This window comes from Ursus arctos, unplaced genomic scaffold, assembly GCF_023065955.2.
Source record: "Ursus arctos isolate Adak ecotype North America unplaced genomic scaffold, UrsArc2.0 scaffold_34, whole genome shotgun sequence".
NCBI lineage: Eukaryota > Metazoa > Chordata > Mammalia > Carnivora > Ursidae > Ursus > Ursus arctos.
The window spans coordinates 17,427,709-17,444,081 of NW_026623030.1; the positions used below are offsets into that span (position 1 = coordinate 17,427,709).

Sequence of the window (16,373 nt, forward strand, 5' to 3'; positions counted from 1 at the left end):
GTGCGCGCGGCGTGGGGGCGGCATGAGGGCCGGCGGCCCGGGGGGCTGAGGCGCCCGCCGCCTGCCGCGGGGCCGCGCGCGTCCTCCATGGAGGCCGGAGGTGAGCGGGGGCCGGGGCGCGCGGGTTCCCGCCGGGCGGGGCCGGGCCCGTTCCCCCGGGGGGCGGGCAGGGGCGCGGGCTCGGCCGTGGGAGGGGCGCGGCGGGGGCGCGGGGCCTGGGCCGTCCGCCCGGGCCGGCGGCGGGGGGCGCGCCCGGCGCCCAGCTTTGTTTCACTTTCGCTGTCAGCGGCCGCCACCACGTCTCCCGCCCGCCGCCGACAGGACCGGGGGAGCACGGGCCACTGCATGCCCGGACAGCGGGGCCCGACGCCTACGCCTGAGGGGGCGGGGACGCGGGGGTGCGCCAGGCCCTCAAGGGGTGATAGCTCAGGGGGCGGGTGCCCAGGTGCCAGGTGACGCACTTGCAGGTCTGGGTGGGCCTCAGGTTTGCCCCTTACAAGCGGTGTGATGGCGCATGGACCACTTAACCCAAGTCTGTTTTATATCTGCAAAATGGGATAATAATAGTACGTGCCCCAGTGGGTGGTTGGGAGCTTCCCAAACTTGCCTGTTCCTGAGAATGGGGTCTGGGTCCCTGTTAAAAAAAAAATCTCTTGCGAGCCTCTCCCAGCGGAGACTCCTTCGCAGAGGTGCGGTGGAGCTGGGGATGCTGATCCGTGCTGGCATGTTTCATAGGGCAAGTTCAGGGTACATTGATGGGTGAGGTTCATGCCTCTATCCTTGTTAACAGCTGTCATCAGAAAACAGTGTGGAAGTCTGAGAATATCGGATATACTTGGAGAGTCAGCCCAAATGAACATGTAATCTCAGTGTGCTTGTTATGCGTGCTTATTAGGCAAAGGCAAAACCTCCAGACTCTCCCTCAGACTGTCTTCTCCTTTCCAGCCACCTTGCCTCTAAACCCTACCTATACAGAAATTTGGGGTGGGCTTGGGATTTATTCTGGGAGTTCCAACTCTTGAATATACCTCCGTGCTTAAAGGCAGTTTCTTTAGGGAAAATTCTAAAAAGGGGTCAAGGCCTAGGGTTCAGAATTGTTCCAGAACCTCTTGGTACTCTTCCAGTGAAGTGCAAGCTTGGTCTTGCTCTGGAGGATTCGGATTGTTGATGTTTGCCTTTCCCTGGCTAGTTTGATGGAGTTGGGGATTGTGGGTGGGTAGGTTCAGATCAGGGTATTCCCTGGGGTGGTGTAACTTTTTAATTTGGGAAATGACATTTCTTTGTTTGCCATAGTCAGGCATTCAGTAAAAGGTGTAGAGGCAGCTCTCTCTGCCTTCCCATCTAGATAAGGGCTTTCTTTTCAGTGAGTGCGTTACCACTTTTTAAATGGCCCCTACTGTTTGTCTGAATCTTATGTGAATCTTTTTATAGCTTCCGCTGTTGTTTCCATTGACTCCTTATAGTTAAAACTGAAAGCGATCTATACCTAGCCTCCCTTTTTAGCTGGAATCTGTTTCCAGTTCTGAGTTTTTCCTAATGATTGACGACTGTGTTTTGGGGTGTGGGCAGAGCTGTCGAGAGCTGCCAAGTTGCTGTAAAAAAAAAAAAAAAGGAAAAAAAAGGCCAGAGACTTTTACGTTCTTTTGAAACTGAATAAAGCCCATTGTAATGGGATTACAATGGACAACAGTAGATATCTTCAGAGCAGTGGTTAGAATTCATTTATTCTTTCGACAAATATTTATTGAATATCTACTGTGTGCCAGGCAGCCTCTAGGCCACCACTGGCCAATAGAAATATAATGCAACAGCTGTAACTTAAAATATTCTAGTGGCTGCATTAAAAGAAGCGAAACAGGTGAAACCAATTTTAAAATTTTATCTGTCAATCCAGCATGTCTAAACTATTATCATTTCAACCTGTAATCACAATTATTGATATATTTTAGATCTTTTTTGTACTGAATTCAAAATATGGTGTGTGTTACATACTTAACATGCCATCTCAATTCGGACTTGGCATATTGCAAATGGTCAGTGGTCAAGTGTGGCTAGTGGGTGGTGTATTGGACAGTGCAGGTCAGTTGAAGCGGGTAGAGAGGCAGGTTTGGGGTGTGGGTAGGGAAGAGCTACACAGTAAATGTATAAAAGCAAGTAAGCAATCAAGACAAGACAAGTGAATAAAGAACATTGAACGGAGGGAAAGGAAAGTGACCCAGCCACTACAGACAGGGAGTCCAGGAAGGTCTCTGAGAAGGTGACATCGACACTGAGCCCTGAATGGTAAGATGGCGCAGTCAGACAAGGATCTGAGGCCTGCCAGGCAGTTTTCTGGGCTGATGGAAAGGCCAATGTCAAGGTGGTGAGGCGGGACAAATCACCAGACTCCCTGCTGGCTAGAGTCATTGTTTCCATCTCTGTGTTCAGGTAATTTTCCTTGCACAGAAGAAGCCGATAATAAATATCTTTCCATTTGGCCTGGTCATCCAAATACATCCTAATGTTTAAGTAGAAAACCCTGATCCGTGGGCCTTTTCGCCATGAAGGACCACAGCAGGTACAATCCCAGATGAAAGCTGGATCCTCTCAGCTCTGGTTTTTGGGTTTTTTTTTTTTTCTTTTTTTCTTTTTTTTTTTTAAGTTCTGCACTTATTATGGCTTCTTCCCCCTAGCAGCCAAGCTTAGTATGGGCCCAGACTCTGCTTTAGAATTTCCTTAGTTCTAGAAATGAAGAGACAGGAGTCACTGAGTTTTTTCTTCTTTTAGCTCTTGGATTCCTGAGCCTGAAATAGCAGGAGATTAAATCTCCAAATCACAGAAATAGAGTGTGAAATCTGGGTATGGCTCATGTTTAAGAAGCATTTCATGTGAAATGTTTGGCATAGGCAACATAATAGTTTAAGGGGCTTCATTTTGTTTATATTTAAAGAGGTGTACCATGTATATTTATTCAACAAATACTTAGTGACTGCCTGCTCTCTGCCAGGAACTCTGCTAGGCACTGAGAATAAACATACAAGGTCCCCTGCTTCCGTGGAGTTGATGTCCTGGTTGGGGGGAGACTGATAGCTAATCATAATGGTGATTGTGCTGTAAAGAACATGATGGGAGGGGTTGTGAAGGAGATTGTCATGGGGTCAGAGAAGGGCTATCCAAGGAGTTGTTATTTGAGCCAAGACTGAATGAAGAGAAGCTGCCAGTCATGGAAGGGCATTCCAGGTGAAGAGACTAGCTGGTGCAAAGGCCCTGAGGTCAGAACTAATTGAGTACAATCAAGGGGGTGAGTGAAGGCTAGAGCCAGGGGCAGGGAAGGGAGAGTTATAAGCCCAGGTGGGAGATGAAGGCCAGGGGCCAGGTTATGTAGGACATCAGGGGCATGGTAAGAAGCTTGAATTTTATTCTAAAAGTGGTTGAAACTGCTCACTCTAGGAGGTGAGGAGAATGGATGGGGGGCAGAGTGGAAGCTAGGAGAGCAGTTGCAAGGCTGCTTAGTGAGAGACGATGTTGATGAGATGGTTTGCATAGATTAGAATAGTAGCCATGGAGATGGAGAGAAGTTAGGTTTGCCAAGCCTTTTGGAAACAGCCTTGATAGAACTTGTTAATGGATCTGGTCTGGGAAGTAAAAGAGAGAAAACAAGGAGGATCCCTTTTTATATTGTGCAGAGTCTCCATGGTGTCAAAAGGATAGATAATGTGCCTGTTGTGGAGGAAGTGAGCCAAGTGTGAATGTTACCAGCGTGGAATAAAGACTTTTTCATCCGGTAGATAAAAATGTACCTGCAGGTCAGTCGATGTCATTTAATATTTGACTACATCCAAGTTTCTCAGCCTTGGCACTATCGACATTTTGAGCAAGATAATCCTTCATTGTGGGGGGCTGTCCTGTGCACAGTAGGATGCAGTATCCATGGCTTCTTTTCATTAGATACCAATAGCACCACCCCCAGTTATGACAACCGCAAATGTCTCCAGACATTGCCACCTGTCCCCAGGGGGACACAATCTGGTGAGAACCACTGGATTACCTGAAGGAGGCACTGGCAGATCAGGGCTAGGTCCCTACAGGAAAATATCTAGGAATAATGAGAATGAAGACAACACCACAGGGGTGCTGGGTAACATTGAGAGACCTGTTTTGGATTTAAAATGTAAAGTAACTTCATACTATGCAAATATTCCCATCCAAAGGAGTATGTTCATATAGACAAATAATTGTATAAATGAAAAGATCCCATGTACAAACATGTACAGGTTTCAGGAGAATTACCTGGGCCTATACAAATGCCAGTTTAGGCAGATCTAATATATTAAAACCTACTTTCTGCATAGAACCTCAGGAAATGAATATTCTCTTTGCAAAAGAAACTTACTTAACTTTAAATAGCAAAGCCCAAAGGCTTGATAGATTAAATTTCTATTTAAGGACAGATTCTTCAGCAACATGTTTATTTTATAAAACAAGGTAATACCTTCATCTTCTATAACGTATATAACCAGGAAAGATTATATATACATATATAAATACCGTATACAGATAGGCATCTCACTATATATGCATGTTTACCGTCGGTTTCATTAAACCCAAGATACCACAGTTCTTGTTTATCACTGAGAAAAAATACTGCCTATATAACCATAAAAATTAATCGTTTGTTAGACCCATCCAGATTTCCGCGAGGTCAGACAGTGAGAAGACATATAAAGGTGTGTCCTAAAATATGTGAAATAGGGCTGTTTAAATTAGTAACTATCTGGTAACAGGTATAAAAGGGTCAAGGTCTTGAAACTACCGAAGTGGAACATAGACCTCAGGAAGTGACCTCATTCAGAGTGGAAGCCAGTTTTTATATTAGTATGTATCATAATCATAATCAGTGATCAAAAATCAATTGTGAACGCCTTTAACTATGAGCTTCATCAGCCATTGAGAAAAGCTTCCGCTGGAGTAGAGACTCGAGCTTGCCTTCAGGTGGCAAAAGCAGCACCCGTCCAGCACCTGCTCTTCACAAGGCACAGTGCTCGGCCCAGAGAGAAATGAAAATGAAATCATTTTGGTGTTTGAACAGGGTGCTTAAACTCTGGTGGAGGGTGGGCCAGAAAGAAACTCGTAACCGCTGGAGAGAATGAAGCAGGCAGGGTGGGACTTGATTTCCGCTTCGCCAGAGGTAGGATCAGGATATGTGCTTGGGAGTCTCGTAAGTCCGGGTGTGAACACGAAGGAGCTGCTTGGGGCACGGCCAAGTGACTTGGCCAGGTGACTCGTGTGGCCCGAGTGTGGTGGGTGGAGAGAGGTCACAGGTGGAGAGAGGTCACGGGAAGGGGGCGGCGCCCGTGCAGTGGGGTGGGAGGCCCAGGCTTCGCTGCCCTTACTGTGTACGCAGGTGGGAGCCTTGGAATGTATGTGAGAGAAATGTGACGTGTATTTCAGCTTCAGCAGGGTTCCCTGGGGACAAGGAAGCTCAGGGGAGTCTCGTAAAAGATCTGGGCAAGATTGGGATGAAGGCTTGAACCAGAACAGAGATGGAAACCGGAGGCCAGATCCAGAGGTCTGAGCGGCAGGAAGCAGGGCAAGTGCTGAACGTTTTAGCCTCGGTGATGGGGAGGAGGCTGGTGAGCGACGGGGAGCCTTTGAGTCAGTCGTGCGTTCTTGCAGGGTTTTTTGAGGAGACCTTAAATACACTGGAAGGCCTCCTAATCTGTGCCATCTAGCCTGGTCCCAGCCTGGTCCGGCTCTCCTTTCTTCCTCTTCAGGCATTCATAGGAAAATGAGGCCTCCATTCACCCGGTTCACTCGCACAAAGGTTACTCTGAGTCATGGTTAACCAGCAGGGGCCAGTGCCAGGGTTGAGTAACTGCGCTGGAATGCGGCCTGTGGCTACTGTTACTGCTGCGGGTCATTTAAATGACAACTCCCTCCCGGAATCCAAAGTATCACCCCTCGCCTTGGGGAGACAGTGGCTTTCCTGGGTCTGAGTCAGCAAGGTGGCCTGGAGCCTGGCTCCCCACTTTCCCCGCCGGGGCAGCAAGGGTGTTTGTTTGAAGCATATGCTGTCTCCTGTCTCAGAGGAACCGCTGCTGCTGGCCGAGCTCAAGCCGGGGCGCCCCCACCAGTTTGATTGGAAGTCGAGCTGTGAGACCTGGAGCGTCGCCTTCTCCCCAGACGGTTCCTGGTTCGCTTGGTCTCAAGGACACTGCATTGTCAAGCTGATCCCCTGGCCGCTGGAGGAGCAGTTGTAAGTCCCCCCCCCCCCCCCACCTGAGCCCAGAGGAACGAGGGACCTCCCGACGGGGACCTGGAGTGCTTTCCCACCTGACTCCCTGCCCTCTGGGGTCTGCCTGCCCAAGAACAGAAGGAGAATGGCCGAAAACAGTTCAGGAATTGATCATTGGGGTTTCCAGAGCCCCGCGGTCGGTATGTGGGAAAATTAAATCTGTGGAGATTGTGTTAGCCCCGCTGTTATTTTTCAGCAGCTTTATTGAGATGTAATTTACATACCATACAACCTGTGCCTTTAAAGTGTACAGTTCAGTGGCTTTTAGTTCATTCAGGGAGTTGTGCAGCTCTCGCCATGATTAATCTCAAAACCATTGTCATTGCCACAGAAAGCAGCCCCTACATCCCTCACTTGTCATCCTCCAGTCTCACTCTGTTCTCCAGTCCTGAGCAGCCACAAATCCCCTTTCGTCTCTGTAGATTTGCTTATTCTCGACTTCTCGTATACATTGAATCGTACGCCATGGAGTCTTTTCTGGCGGGTTTCTTGCACTTAGGAGAATGTTGTCAGCCATCCCTCTTACAGCGTGTATCAGTATGTCATTTCCCATTACTGCCAAATAATATTCCATTGTACAGAGACAGTGCACCTCGCGTCGACAGGTGGTTTTCCCTTTTTGGCTATTACTGGTAATACTGCTGTGCACATTTACGTATGGGGTTTTTTTTGCATGGACATAGGCTTACAATGTTTCTCCGCTTGAGAAACAGACCGATGCCCAAGGTGGCTGCCCCATTTTGCAATGCCACCAGCCGATGTGTGAGATTTCCGTATCCCCCACACCCCCACACCCTCACCCCTCACCAACACGTGTTGTCCGTCTTTTTGATTCTAGCAGAGCCATCCCAGTAAGGTGGGCAGTGGCATCTTTTTGTTTGGGTTTGCATTTCCTGATAGCTTCTGACGTGGAGCACCTGGTGCTTCTTGGCCTGTCCTCCATCTTCTTTGGAGAAACTTCCATTCACATCCTTTGCCCATATTTAGGTTGGGTTTTTGTTTTTCCCTTGATGGACCAAATTTAGTTTCTGGTATTAACTAGTTGCTTTCTTTGGGCTGGTCAGGGCCCAGTGCGTGAGTGCTGTGAGCTCCAGGTCAGCCAGCCTGGCCGGGACAGGACTGCTCTGCGTCGGCCTGTTTGTTCAGGCAGCACCTGTTGGAAATCTTTGCCTGACACGGAGCCTAGGGGCTGGGAACCTTGAACTAAATCAAAGATGGCCTCTGTCCTTGAGGGTCTCATTTGTTTTGCTTTGGGCATTTCTTATAAATTGCACGTTAGATTTAAGTGTTTCATCAGTTCAGTCTGAAACTTGTGGCCTTGATAATAGGTCCCACGGACAAGAGCGTGCTGGGATTGCGGGGTGTGAATCTGGCAGCTTGGCAGGATGCATCAGGGACCTGGAAAATGTTCTTCCCGCTACTAGGAATCTCAGAAATGGGGTCATCTATTTCCATACACGGATTTTTCATCACGGAATTAGCTCTGTAGTAGTGAGAAACCAGAAATCACTTAGAATCTGGTGATGAGAGGATGGTAAGGGAAACAAACGATGGCATTGCTGTAGGATATTTTTTGTAGCCATCAGAGATTTTTTTTTTAAATCATGATTTTCAGTTCCTTCTGTGGTCAGTTTAATGAAAATGCCAAGGTCTTTCATTCTTTATTGATCTCCTACTCTAAACGCAAGAGACTCAACTTTATACCCAGTCCGTAAGCTTATGGTTCGAAAAAGAATTTTTTAAAAAGCGTACAGATGGAAATTCTGTTTTCCTGAAAATTACTCTTATGTTCAAACGTATACATCACTATAGGTAAGTACATCTGTCCAGTAGGAACTCAGGAAAATGGAAATTTGAGTATTAAGTCTTTTCGTGTATCTGTTGCTTAATATAATGAGAGAAATGTTACTGTTTAATGTGTTAAGTAAGAAGTTACTTGTTCGGGGGAAAAATCACACATTTTGAAGAATAATAACTTAGGACAATGCTTATAAGACTTAATGAAAAAAGGAAGCTATAAAGCCATATATGTAATATCCCAAATTTGTCTTTTAAAAATATATGTACATATGCACAAATAAAAACTCATAGTGAAATGTTTACTGTTTTTAGAGTGGTATTAGGATTATGGGTAATTTTAATTTTATTATTTGTCTCACTTCCAAATTTTTCCCACAGTTCTTTATTACTTTTATAATTGAAAATAATTGTTATTTAAAAGTCCTTTAAAAGGGGAAATCTGAAAGTCCTTAGGTTCTTGTTCGGATTGTTACACATTTAAAAAAAAATAATAGCGCTTTTGGTATTAAGCAAATAATTGGTACTAACCAAATAATTGTACTAGTTTTGGAAATAGTTTTGAGGAACTTGAATTTCAGTGAAGTTAAATTCCCCCAGTGACCGCCTTGCCCTTAGCTCTTCCTTTCCCGTGCACGTACCCGCCACCTCCCATGTACCTCATCCCTTCATGACTGGCAAATTCAGAAGTCCAGGGGATCTGTTGAGTAGTGGGCCTGGCTACCCAAGACTTGAGTTCTAGTTCCAATTCGGCCCCTGATTTTGTGAGCCTAGGAAAGTTAACTCTACCCTCAAATGGAGGGTTTAGTATCTCTTTCTAGAGAAATTCAGTTTATGATGTTAAAATGAATTAATATGCAGATGTGCCTTAATTCCTTTGGAATAAAATAGCTACAGATTATTCCTTAATTCAAATGCAGAAATTAGGATTTTATAAAAAATGTAAAACAAATGTAGCTTCGGTGGCACCAAGCCGTCCTGCAGAGCTTTCCCTGTGGCTCCGCCTTTCCCGCGCTGCCTCCCTGTTTGGCCGACTCAGGCCCCTGCGCCAGGACCAGGCAGGTTCTGGAGGTGCGGGACTGAAAAGGATCAGTCGAAAAGACAGTCATTATCACATTCAGATGTTTGTCAGGACAAGTTTTCAAACACCATTAGGCCATTGAGACCTGGGGTCAGCACATGTTTCTTTGAAGGCTCAGGTGGTAAATACTTTTGGCTTTGGGGGCTGTCCGGTCTCTGTCCAGACTCCTCCTCTCTGCTGTTAACGGTGTGAAAGCAGCCATGGATGGTATGTGAACAAACAAATGTGGTGTTCCAATAAAACTTTATGTATAAAAATATTGCTGGTCTGGGCATAGCTTGCCAAGCTCTGATTTGGACTAATAGAGTTTTAGAGCTGATGGAGCCTATGTTTGCCTTAGCTCCTCCCTTCTAATTTTATAGGTGAGCTTGGTTAAAATTCTTTAATATATTTCAACTACACACTTGGCAAAAATGTGATTTACTTCTAACTTTGGGGAAAGAGGTCCAGTTACATACAGGTTGAGTATAGGATTTTTCACGGAACTGGGTTCCAGCTTCATCACCTTCATTTCCCCTAGTTTGATACACCCCAGAGTGTGGTCAGGGTCACACAGAAAAGTAGGACTTAATACTTGCCCTGATAAAGTGTACTGTAGACAGGAAACTTTGAGTTCGGGGGCTGAACCCCAGGGCTGTCCCAACTGCTCAAGCCTGTGAGATGTGGTCTGCTGGGGGAGGGTGGACAGGGCCTAGATCTTAGGGAGTGAGTCTCACGGAGCTTATCTGGGCCTGTGTTTCACCGTAAGTAGAACGTAAAAGCAGTTGAAGCTGGGGGATCTTTGAGGTCAGTGCAGCTCTGCACATTTCTGTGGGCTTTCTGTCCTGGGTCACCCCACTGGTTGGTTCCTGAGCTGGATGGATGTACCCAGAGAAGTAAGTGAGAGAGCCTCACTAATGGGTTGGAGCATCATGAGTGAAGGTGGAAATCAGTTCGTACCAAGCAAACTGTGTGGGCCAGAAACGCATTCATTTCCCTGCTCCTTGGGCCTTTCAAAGCTAGGGGCTCATCAGGCAGGGGAGCGGCAGATGCGTATTCAAGTTCTAAGATCTGTCCTAGTTCCAGACCTACAGCATGCTTTCTTCCTCATGGGAAAAACTGAGGGCATCTTTCCTTCCGTGCACCAAACCTGAGAGAACTTTCTGAGGAAGCGTAGGGCTCCCTGGAGCTTCTGTGATCTAGTTATCCCACAAGGCAGGTCACCCCATTGCAGGGGTATCACAGATGGAATGAACCAAGGCTAATGAAGTCTTTGTTACATGAATTCTAAAGAGAAATTAAGTCACGTTAGAATTCACCAAAGGCCAATTTGTTTCTAGAACCTTAGTATCTTAGATATCATGGAATGAACAGTTGGTTGACACTTTTGGACTCATTAAGGAATCTCTGCTTTCTCCAGCATCCCTAAAGGGTTTGAAGCCAAAAGCCGAAGCAGCAAAAATGATACAAAAGGGCGAGGCAGCCCAAAGGAGAAGACTCTGGATTGTGGGCAGATTGTCTGGGGTTTGGCCTTTAGCCCGTGGCCTTCTCCACCTAGCAGGAAGCTCTGGGCACGCCACCATCCCCAAGTGCCAGACATCTCTTGCCTGATCCTTGCTACGGGACTCAATGACGGGCAGATCAAGATTTGGGAGGTGCAAACAGGTAGGTCATTTCTGGCCGGGATAAGGTCCCAGGGTGCATGCATGTTCTCATCAGGGACCAGAGAAGCCGCCGGCCCCCCAGTTGGCTGAGGGGTGTAGCCGTGACCAGCAGACCGGGTGCCCCCTCTCCCACTGACCAAGTGCTCCTGCTCCCACGCCAGGGCTCCTGCTTTTGAATCTTTCCGGCCACCAAGATGTCGTGAGAGATCTGAGCTTCACACCCAGTGGCAGTTTGATTTTGGTCTCGGCATCTCGGGATAAGACTCTTCGCATCTGGGACCTGAATAAACATGGTATGGAAGTGACGGAACTACTGGGCAGCTCCAAAAATACTCTTATTTGCCCCCTTCTCACTTTTACCTAGAATAGTGTTTCTCAACCAATTTTCCTAAGGACCCTTGTAAGACATTTTTTTCTAATCACGCACCCACCTCATCCCCATGAGATATTAATATCAAAATATACCGTTTATTTTTGCACTGAATGCATATCGATGCTTTGTACATAAAAAAAAGTAAGATTTTTTTCGGCTACTGAGAACCAGTTTTCACCCCTACTGATTGAAAGTAGATGCTGTAGGTAAGTTTTCTCAGCTGTGGTGCACACTGACATTTTGGGTGTGCCGATTCTTCGTTACAGGCCGTCATGTGCATTCTAGGATGTTGAGGAACATCCCTGGACTCTAACCACCAGATGCCAGAAGCACCTTCTCTAGTTGTGACAGCCAGAACGTCTCCAGACTTTGCCCCCTGTCCATGCGAAGGGCATAGTCTCCCCGGGTTGAGAAACACCAGTCTAGAGGAAGTCGTCCATGTTGGTTACTTCCTGTCAGAAATAGTTTCTTTGTGAAGTGGAATCTTTGCCCAGAAGAATTCTCTTAGCTAGAGAGGGTCAACTTTTGTGACTTTTGCTTTGAGCAGAGCTTATACAGAGGTGGCCCATACATCTCTGGTACTGATCTTTAACCGGAAAGGTGACATGGTGAAGAGGAGTTTATTGCCAGGCCCTTTCTTCCCCACATGGGCAGGGACGCAGGGGCTGGAGGGAGGTGGGAGGAGGAAACGGCGACGTGGACAGTTGATACAGAGGCACACTCACCCGCAATAACGCGAAGGCACCGGTACTCTTGCCTCAGCCGTGATTGTGCCGGCCCCCCACAACCACGAGAGGGGACCTACTCCTGCCCTCTGAGAAGCAAGCCTGATGACTTGTCAGACTGCCAAGGAGGTGCTTGGTGTCCAGATGAGGTGGTGAGAACAAGAGAACTCTAGTTGTTTCTGCTGTGGCCCTTGAAGTCACAAGATAGGTCTGCTGTTGGGAAGTCTTCTCCAAGGCAGCGCCATTTTTAATGTGTATCCAGAGGCAGCTTGCCACCGCCTAAGGTAGATAATCTTTCGGTGATTGGGAAGAGAGGACTAGCTGAAGGGGACTGGGAGCGGCCGAGTACAGTAGGGCTTTCTCAGGGGGCGGGGTGGTGGTGATAAAGTAGTGTTCCCAGGTACGGGGCCCTGCCCTTCCATCCTGCCTATATTTGTTCGGTACTCACAACCACCCCGGGGGGCGGGGGGGGGGGGAGGTTGGTGCTGCTTTTATGTGACAGCTGAAGAAAACCATGACTCACTACAAAAATTCTGTGTACGCTCGTATACATACACATACACACAAACTCTTAAATGCATGACTATATGTTCATAAAAGTTCTTTCCCTTTTTTTGTATTGGTTTTCACTACCCCCCCCCCCCCCCCCCCCCCCCCCGTCTCTTTTCCTATCTCGTCCTCCACTCTACTGCCTTCCCTGGAATCCCCCTGCAGCCTCAGGACCCATGCTAAGAGCCTTCCGTATTTCCGTCTGTGTCCTACTTACGCTTAACAGACTTTGGGGTCGTTGTTCCACAACAGATTCATATTCCTCACATTTTTTCCACAAACCATGGAAAATCTAGATCCTTAATGGCATCTGAATTAGGGGGGTAGACGGAATTCATATAGTTGCCTGTTCTCTTATGCTTATGGATGGGCCTTTAATTTTTTTCCCCCAGCTCAGAACTGGAGCAATTATGTGAGTAGCCCCGGGGCATATGCCACATGACTCAGCACACTGAGTCATCAGTGGGGTCAGGGTTCAAACCGGGGTTCACCTGACCGCAGAGCACATGGCCCTCATTACTCTGCACTGTCGCTCATCCAGACACCCTGGCAAGGGTGAGAGGGTGCAGTGGGAGCCTTGGGAGAGAGGGAGACCATTACAGAGTGTAGACAACAGAAGTGAAGATAAAACATTCTCAAATTTGGAAGGATGCTCCGAAGTATTAGAGATGGTTGGGGGTGGGGGCTGAAAAGAACATTCTCTGCTATCGGAGGGATCTCTCAGATCTGATCTATGTACAGCCTTTATCCTACCGATCCTGTGGATTTTGGTGAAACAGAAGGTAGTGATTTCCTTGGGGATTACGCTATCGTATTAATAGATTTCAGGTGTTTACATGACACATCCTGGCGTATTTCTTTCTCTGCGCTAAAAAAACTGGGCCTTTGGGCGCAGCCGAGAGCAAACTGGGTGGGTGTGCTGGGGTTGGGGGTGGGCCAGCCTTCAGACGCACTCTCGCTTGCTGGCTCACCGGCTCCCCGTGTGCCCCTCCCTGCAGGTAAACAGATCCAGGTGCTGTCGGGCCACCTGCAGTGGGTTTACTGCTGCTCCATCTCCCCGGACTGCAGCATGCTGTGCTCTGCCGCCGGAGAGAAGTCGGTAAGGCTCAGGCGGTGGCTGCCATTTCCTCCGTTGCCCGAGTGCAGCGAGAGCTGGAGGTTGGGCTCGGTGTGGGAGAGGGTCGGTAAGGCCCGTGCCTCCAGCATCGGCAGCAAAGTCGCCCTGGCAGGAGGCACGCTCGCCAGCTGGGCCCTCCTCCTGCACGCTTCTGATTGGATTTGCATGTTGACATAAACCAAAAGAGAGGAGGTGTTTGAGGAGATGCATTGCTCTGTCACTGGAGGAGGGCTGTTCGCCTTCACAAAGTTTTTACATTTCTTTTCCCCCTGGAGTCTCAGATGTTACAAGTTGCAACCCCTCTATGGATCCACGTTTCCCTCTGAACAATTTCATTTGAATCTGGGTCATGGGGATTTCCATTTCAAATCAGAATGTGTGGTACTTGAACTTTGTTCTGAAATCCTGGCTGTTGTTTAAGAAAGTATTAGAAACCCAAGAACAGTTTGGCAACTGTGTGTGTGTCTGATTTTATGTCTGCGTCGAGCTGTTTGCTGTGACTAACTCGGGGAAGTGAAGAGTCCACTGTGTGGTACAGCCCGGGTGGTTAATCATTGATTTGGGGTTTGGAACTACGTGATGGCGAGTTTTCTTCATGGGAAGAAAATAAAATCCCATTTTTCATGATTCTCAAAAAGATCTCAAGTGATGAACTGTGTCAGACATCCGGACAGTTGTCCCACCGTTCTGTAAACACATGGTGTAAAATGGCTCGGCAAGGTGCCACTGCTCTGTTGGGAGCCCTGGAGCTCACCTCTGACCCATATTTTTGTTTTTAACTGAAAGGACAGGATAGTGCTTGGCTCGGGTCTCTGCCAGCACACACTGGGATCTTGCAACCAGGGCCCAGAAGCCAAACTCAGAAACTTCTCCGGATACATTTTTAGCCGGTAGTCTTCCTGAGGTTGGCTGGGTTTCTGCTCCCTTAGACTAGGCTCCTTGAGCTTGTGCACCGGTCGGGTGCCTCAAGAATTCGGACCCGTTGCTTTCCCGAGGCCTCTGTGCCGCGTTCTGGAAGAGCTGTACGAAAGCGGGAGTGGAGAGCTTGGCTCCACCTGGCCGTGGGGCCTCATGTGTTGTTCGCTCACTGTTCACGCTGCGGCCGCCCCTAACCAGGCACCTGTTCCTTTCCACAGGTGTTTCTATGGAGCATGCGGTCCTACACGTTAATCCGGAAGCTAGAGGGCCACCAAAGCAGTGTTGTGTCTTGTGACTTCTCCCCCGACTCCGCCTTGCTCGTCACTGCTTCTTATGACACCAACGTGATCATGTGGGACCCATATACTGGCGAGAGGCTGAGGTTCCTCCAGTAAGGACGGGATCCCTGCTTCGGACTTTGTCGCAGGGGTGACTGTTGAGAAAGCTGCCTTGGGTTAGGCATGGCCTGCGTAGAGTCCGGGGCAGGGGAGGCGGGGGCATGCGGTGGCACTTCATTGTCACTTACGTTCTCAAATTAGACCCGAGTGCCTTCAAGGCTCCCGAGGTAGGAGGCTGTGTGTACTTCTGGATTCAGCGTTAATGAAACCTCAAAGTGACTCTTTCTTTCCATTTACTAATAACCATAGTAGCAAGTTCAGAACGATCCTCTTATTGAAACTGGTATTTCCAAAATGAATTTTCATGTTCTCACAAACTCGGGTCTTTTGCTCTGTCTCTGTTGTTTTCTGAAGCAAATAATAGGTAGTCCTATAATTATCATGTATCTTAGCCGAAAAAAGACTTTCAGTTTGTACTGTGGCATTAAAGTGAGGGCTGACCTACTTTGCATAAGGAAATTAGCACAGAGAGTGTGAGTAACCCTTCAACCCCTTCCACGAGAGACTTAGGAAATGTGCTTTTTTTCCCCTAGTCTGCTTTTCCCAAGGTTTTCTGTGGGGGGTAAGGATGGGTCTTGGAGCCTGTCATATCCCCAGCATTTTGGCCTCCTGCCCAGGAATGAAGATGAAGGGCGAAGAGTGGCCATCACCCCAGGCTGACCGTCTGTTTCTTTCTCCTCAGCCACACCCAACTTGACCCCCCCATGGACGACAGTGACGTGCACATTAGCTCCCTGAGATCTGTGTGCTTCTCTCCTGAAGGCTTGTACCTCGCCACAGTGGCAGATGACAGGTAACAGAGAGAAATCTCGGTGTGTGGCCTCAGACCAGGGCCCTGCAAGCAATGGTAGCATCCCCCTCTGGGGCTGGCCCCACATCTGCTAATGTGCAAATATTTCTGTTCTCTCTCATCCAGACTCCTCCGGATCTGGGCCCTGGAACTGAAAACTCCAATTGCATTTGCTCCTATGACCAATGGTCTTTGCTGCACATTTTTTCCACATGGTGGAGTTATTGCCACAGGGTATGTGTCTGGTAGCTGAACAGATGGGGAGCAGTTTCTGCTGAGTGTACCATGTAGCTTTTTAAGGAAAGCAAGCATCTAGAATGTTCTTGCCAATGACGAAGGCTTTAAGGATATGCAAGAGGACACAACATTCTAATAATCTGTTCTGCCAGTGTAGGTTATCATTTACTCTTAATATTTAACCTAAGAGTAATTAAAGAGCTATGATTGGTGCCACTTAATGGGCCACGTCCACAAGGAGGCCCGTGTCGGGATGATGCAGAATTTCTGAGAAACCATTTAGGGCAGAGGCCACCTTGCAGGGATCATCTATAATTCAGGAGGTGGCACTCTTCCCTCTGTTGCACTTGAACTCACGGTGTGACTCAGAAGGGGCCGAGCTCACAGACAGCACTTTGGTATTGAAGGTGTCTTGAGTTCTTATGATCCTCCCAGCGGCCTTAAGTTATTCAGCATCACAGCCTTTACATT

At 47.9% G+C, this 16,373-nt stretch overlaps 1 protein-coding gene across 2 annotated transcripts in view; it reads left to right on the forward strand.

The window, feature by feature from the left end:
* WSB2 (WD repeat and SOCS box containing 2) overlaps positions 1-16,373 on the forward strand; it is an 18,635-nt gene continuing 2,262 nt past the window's right edge. The window contains exons 1-8 of one of the 2 annotated variants that reach the window (XM_048221617.2): positions 1-100; positions 6,067-6,235; positions 10,552-10,796; positions 10,957-11,088; positions 13,441-13,541; positions 14,696-14,868; positions 15,558-15,668; positions 15,792-15,899. In XM_048221617.2, the coding sequence (XP_048077574.1) occupies positions 88-100; positions 6,067-6,235; positions 10,552-10,796; positions 10,957-11,088; positions 13,441-13,541; positions 14,696-14,868; positions 15,558-15,668; positions 15,792-15,899 (1,052 nt within the window). In that variant the 5' untranslated portion in view covers positions 1-87. Of the gene's footprint in view, positions 101-2,609; positions 6,236-10,551; positions 10,797-10,956; positions 11,089-13,440; positions 13,542-14,695; positions 14,869-15,557; positions 15,669-15,791; positions 15,900-16,373 lie in introns of those variants that run through there. The other variant, XM_026514967.4, reaches the window with a different exon arrangement.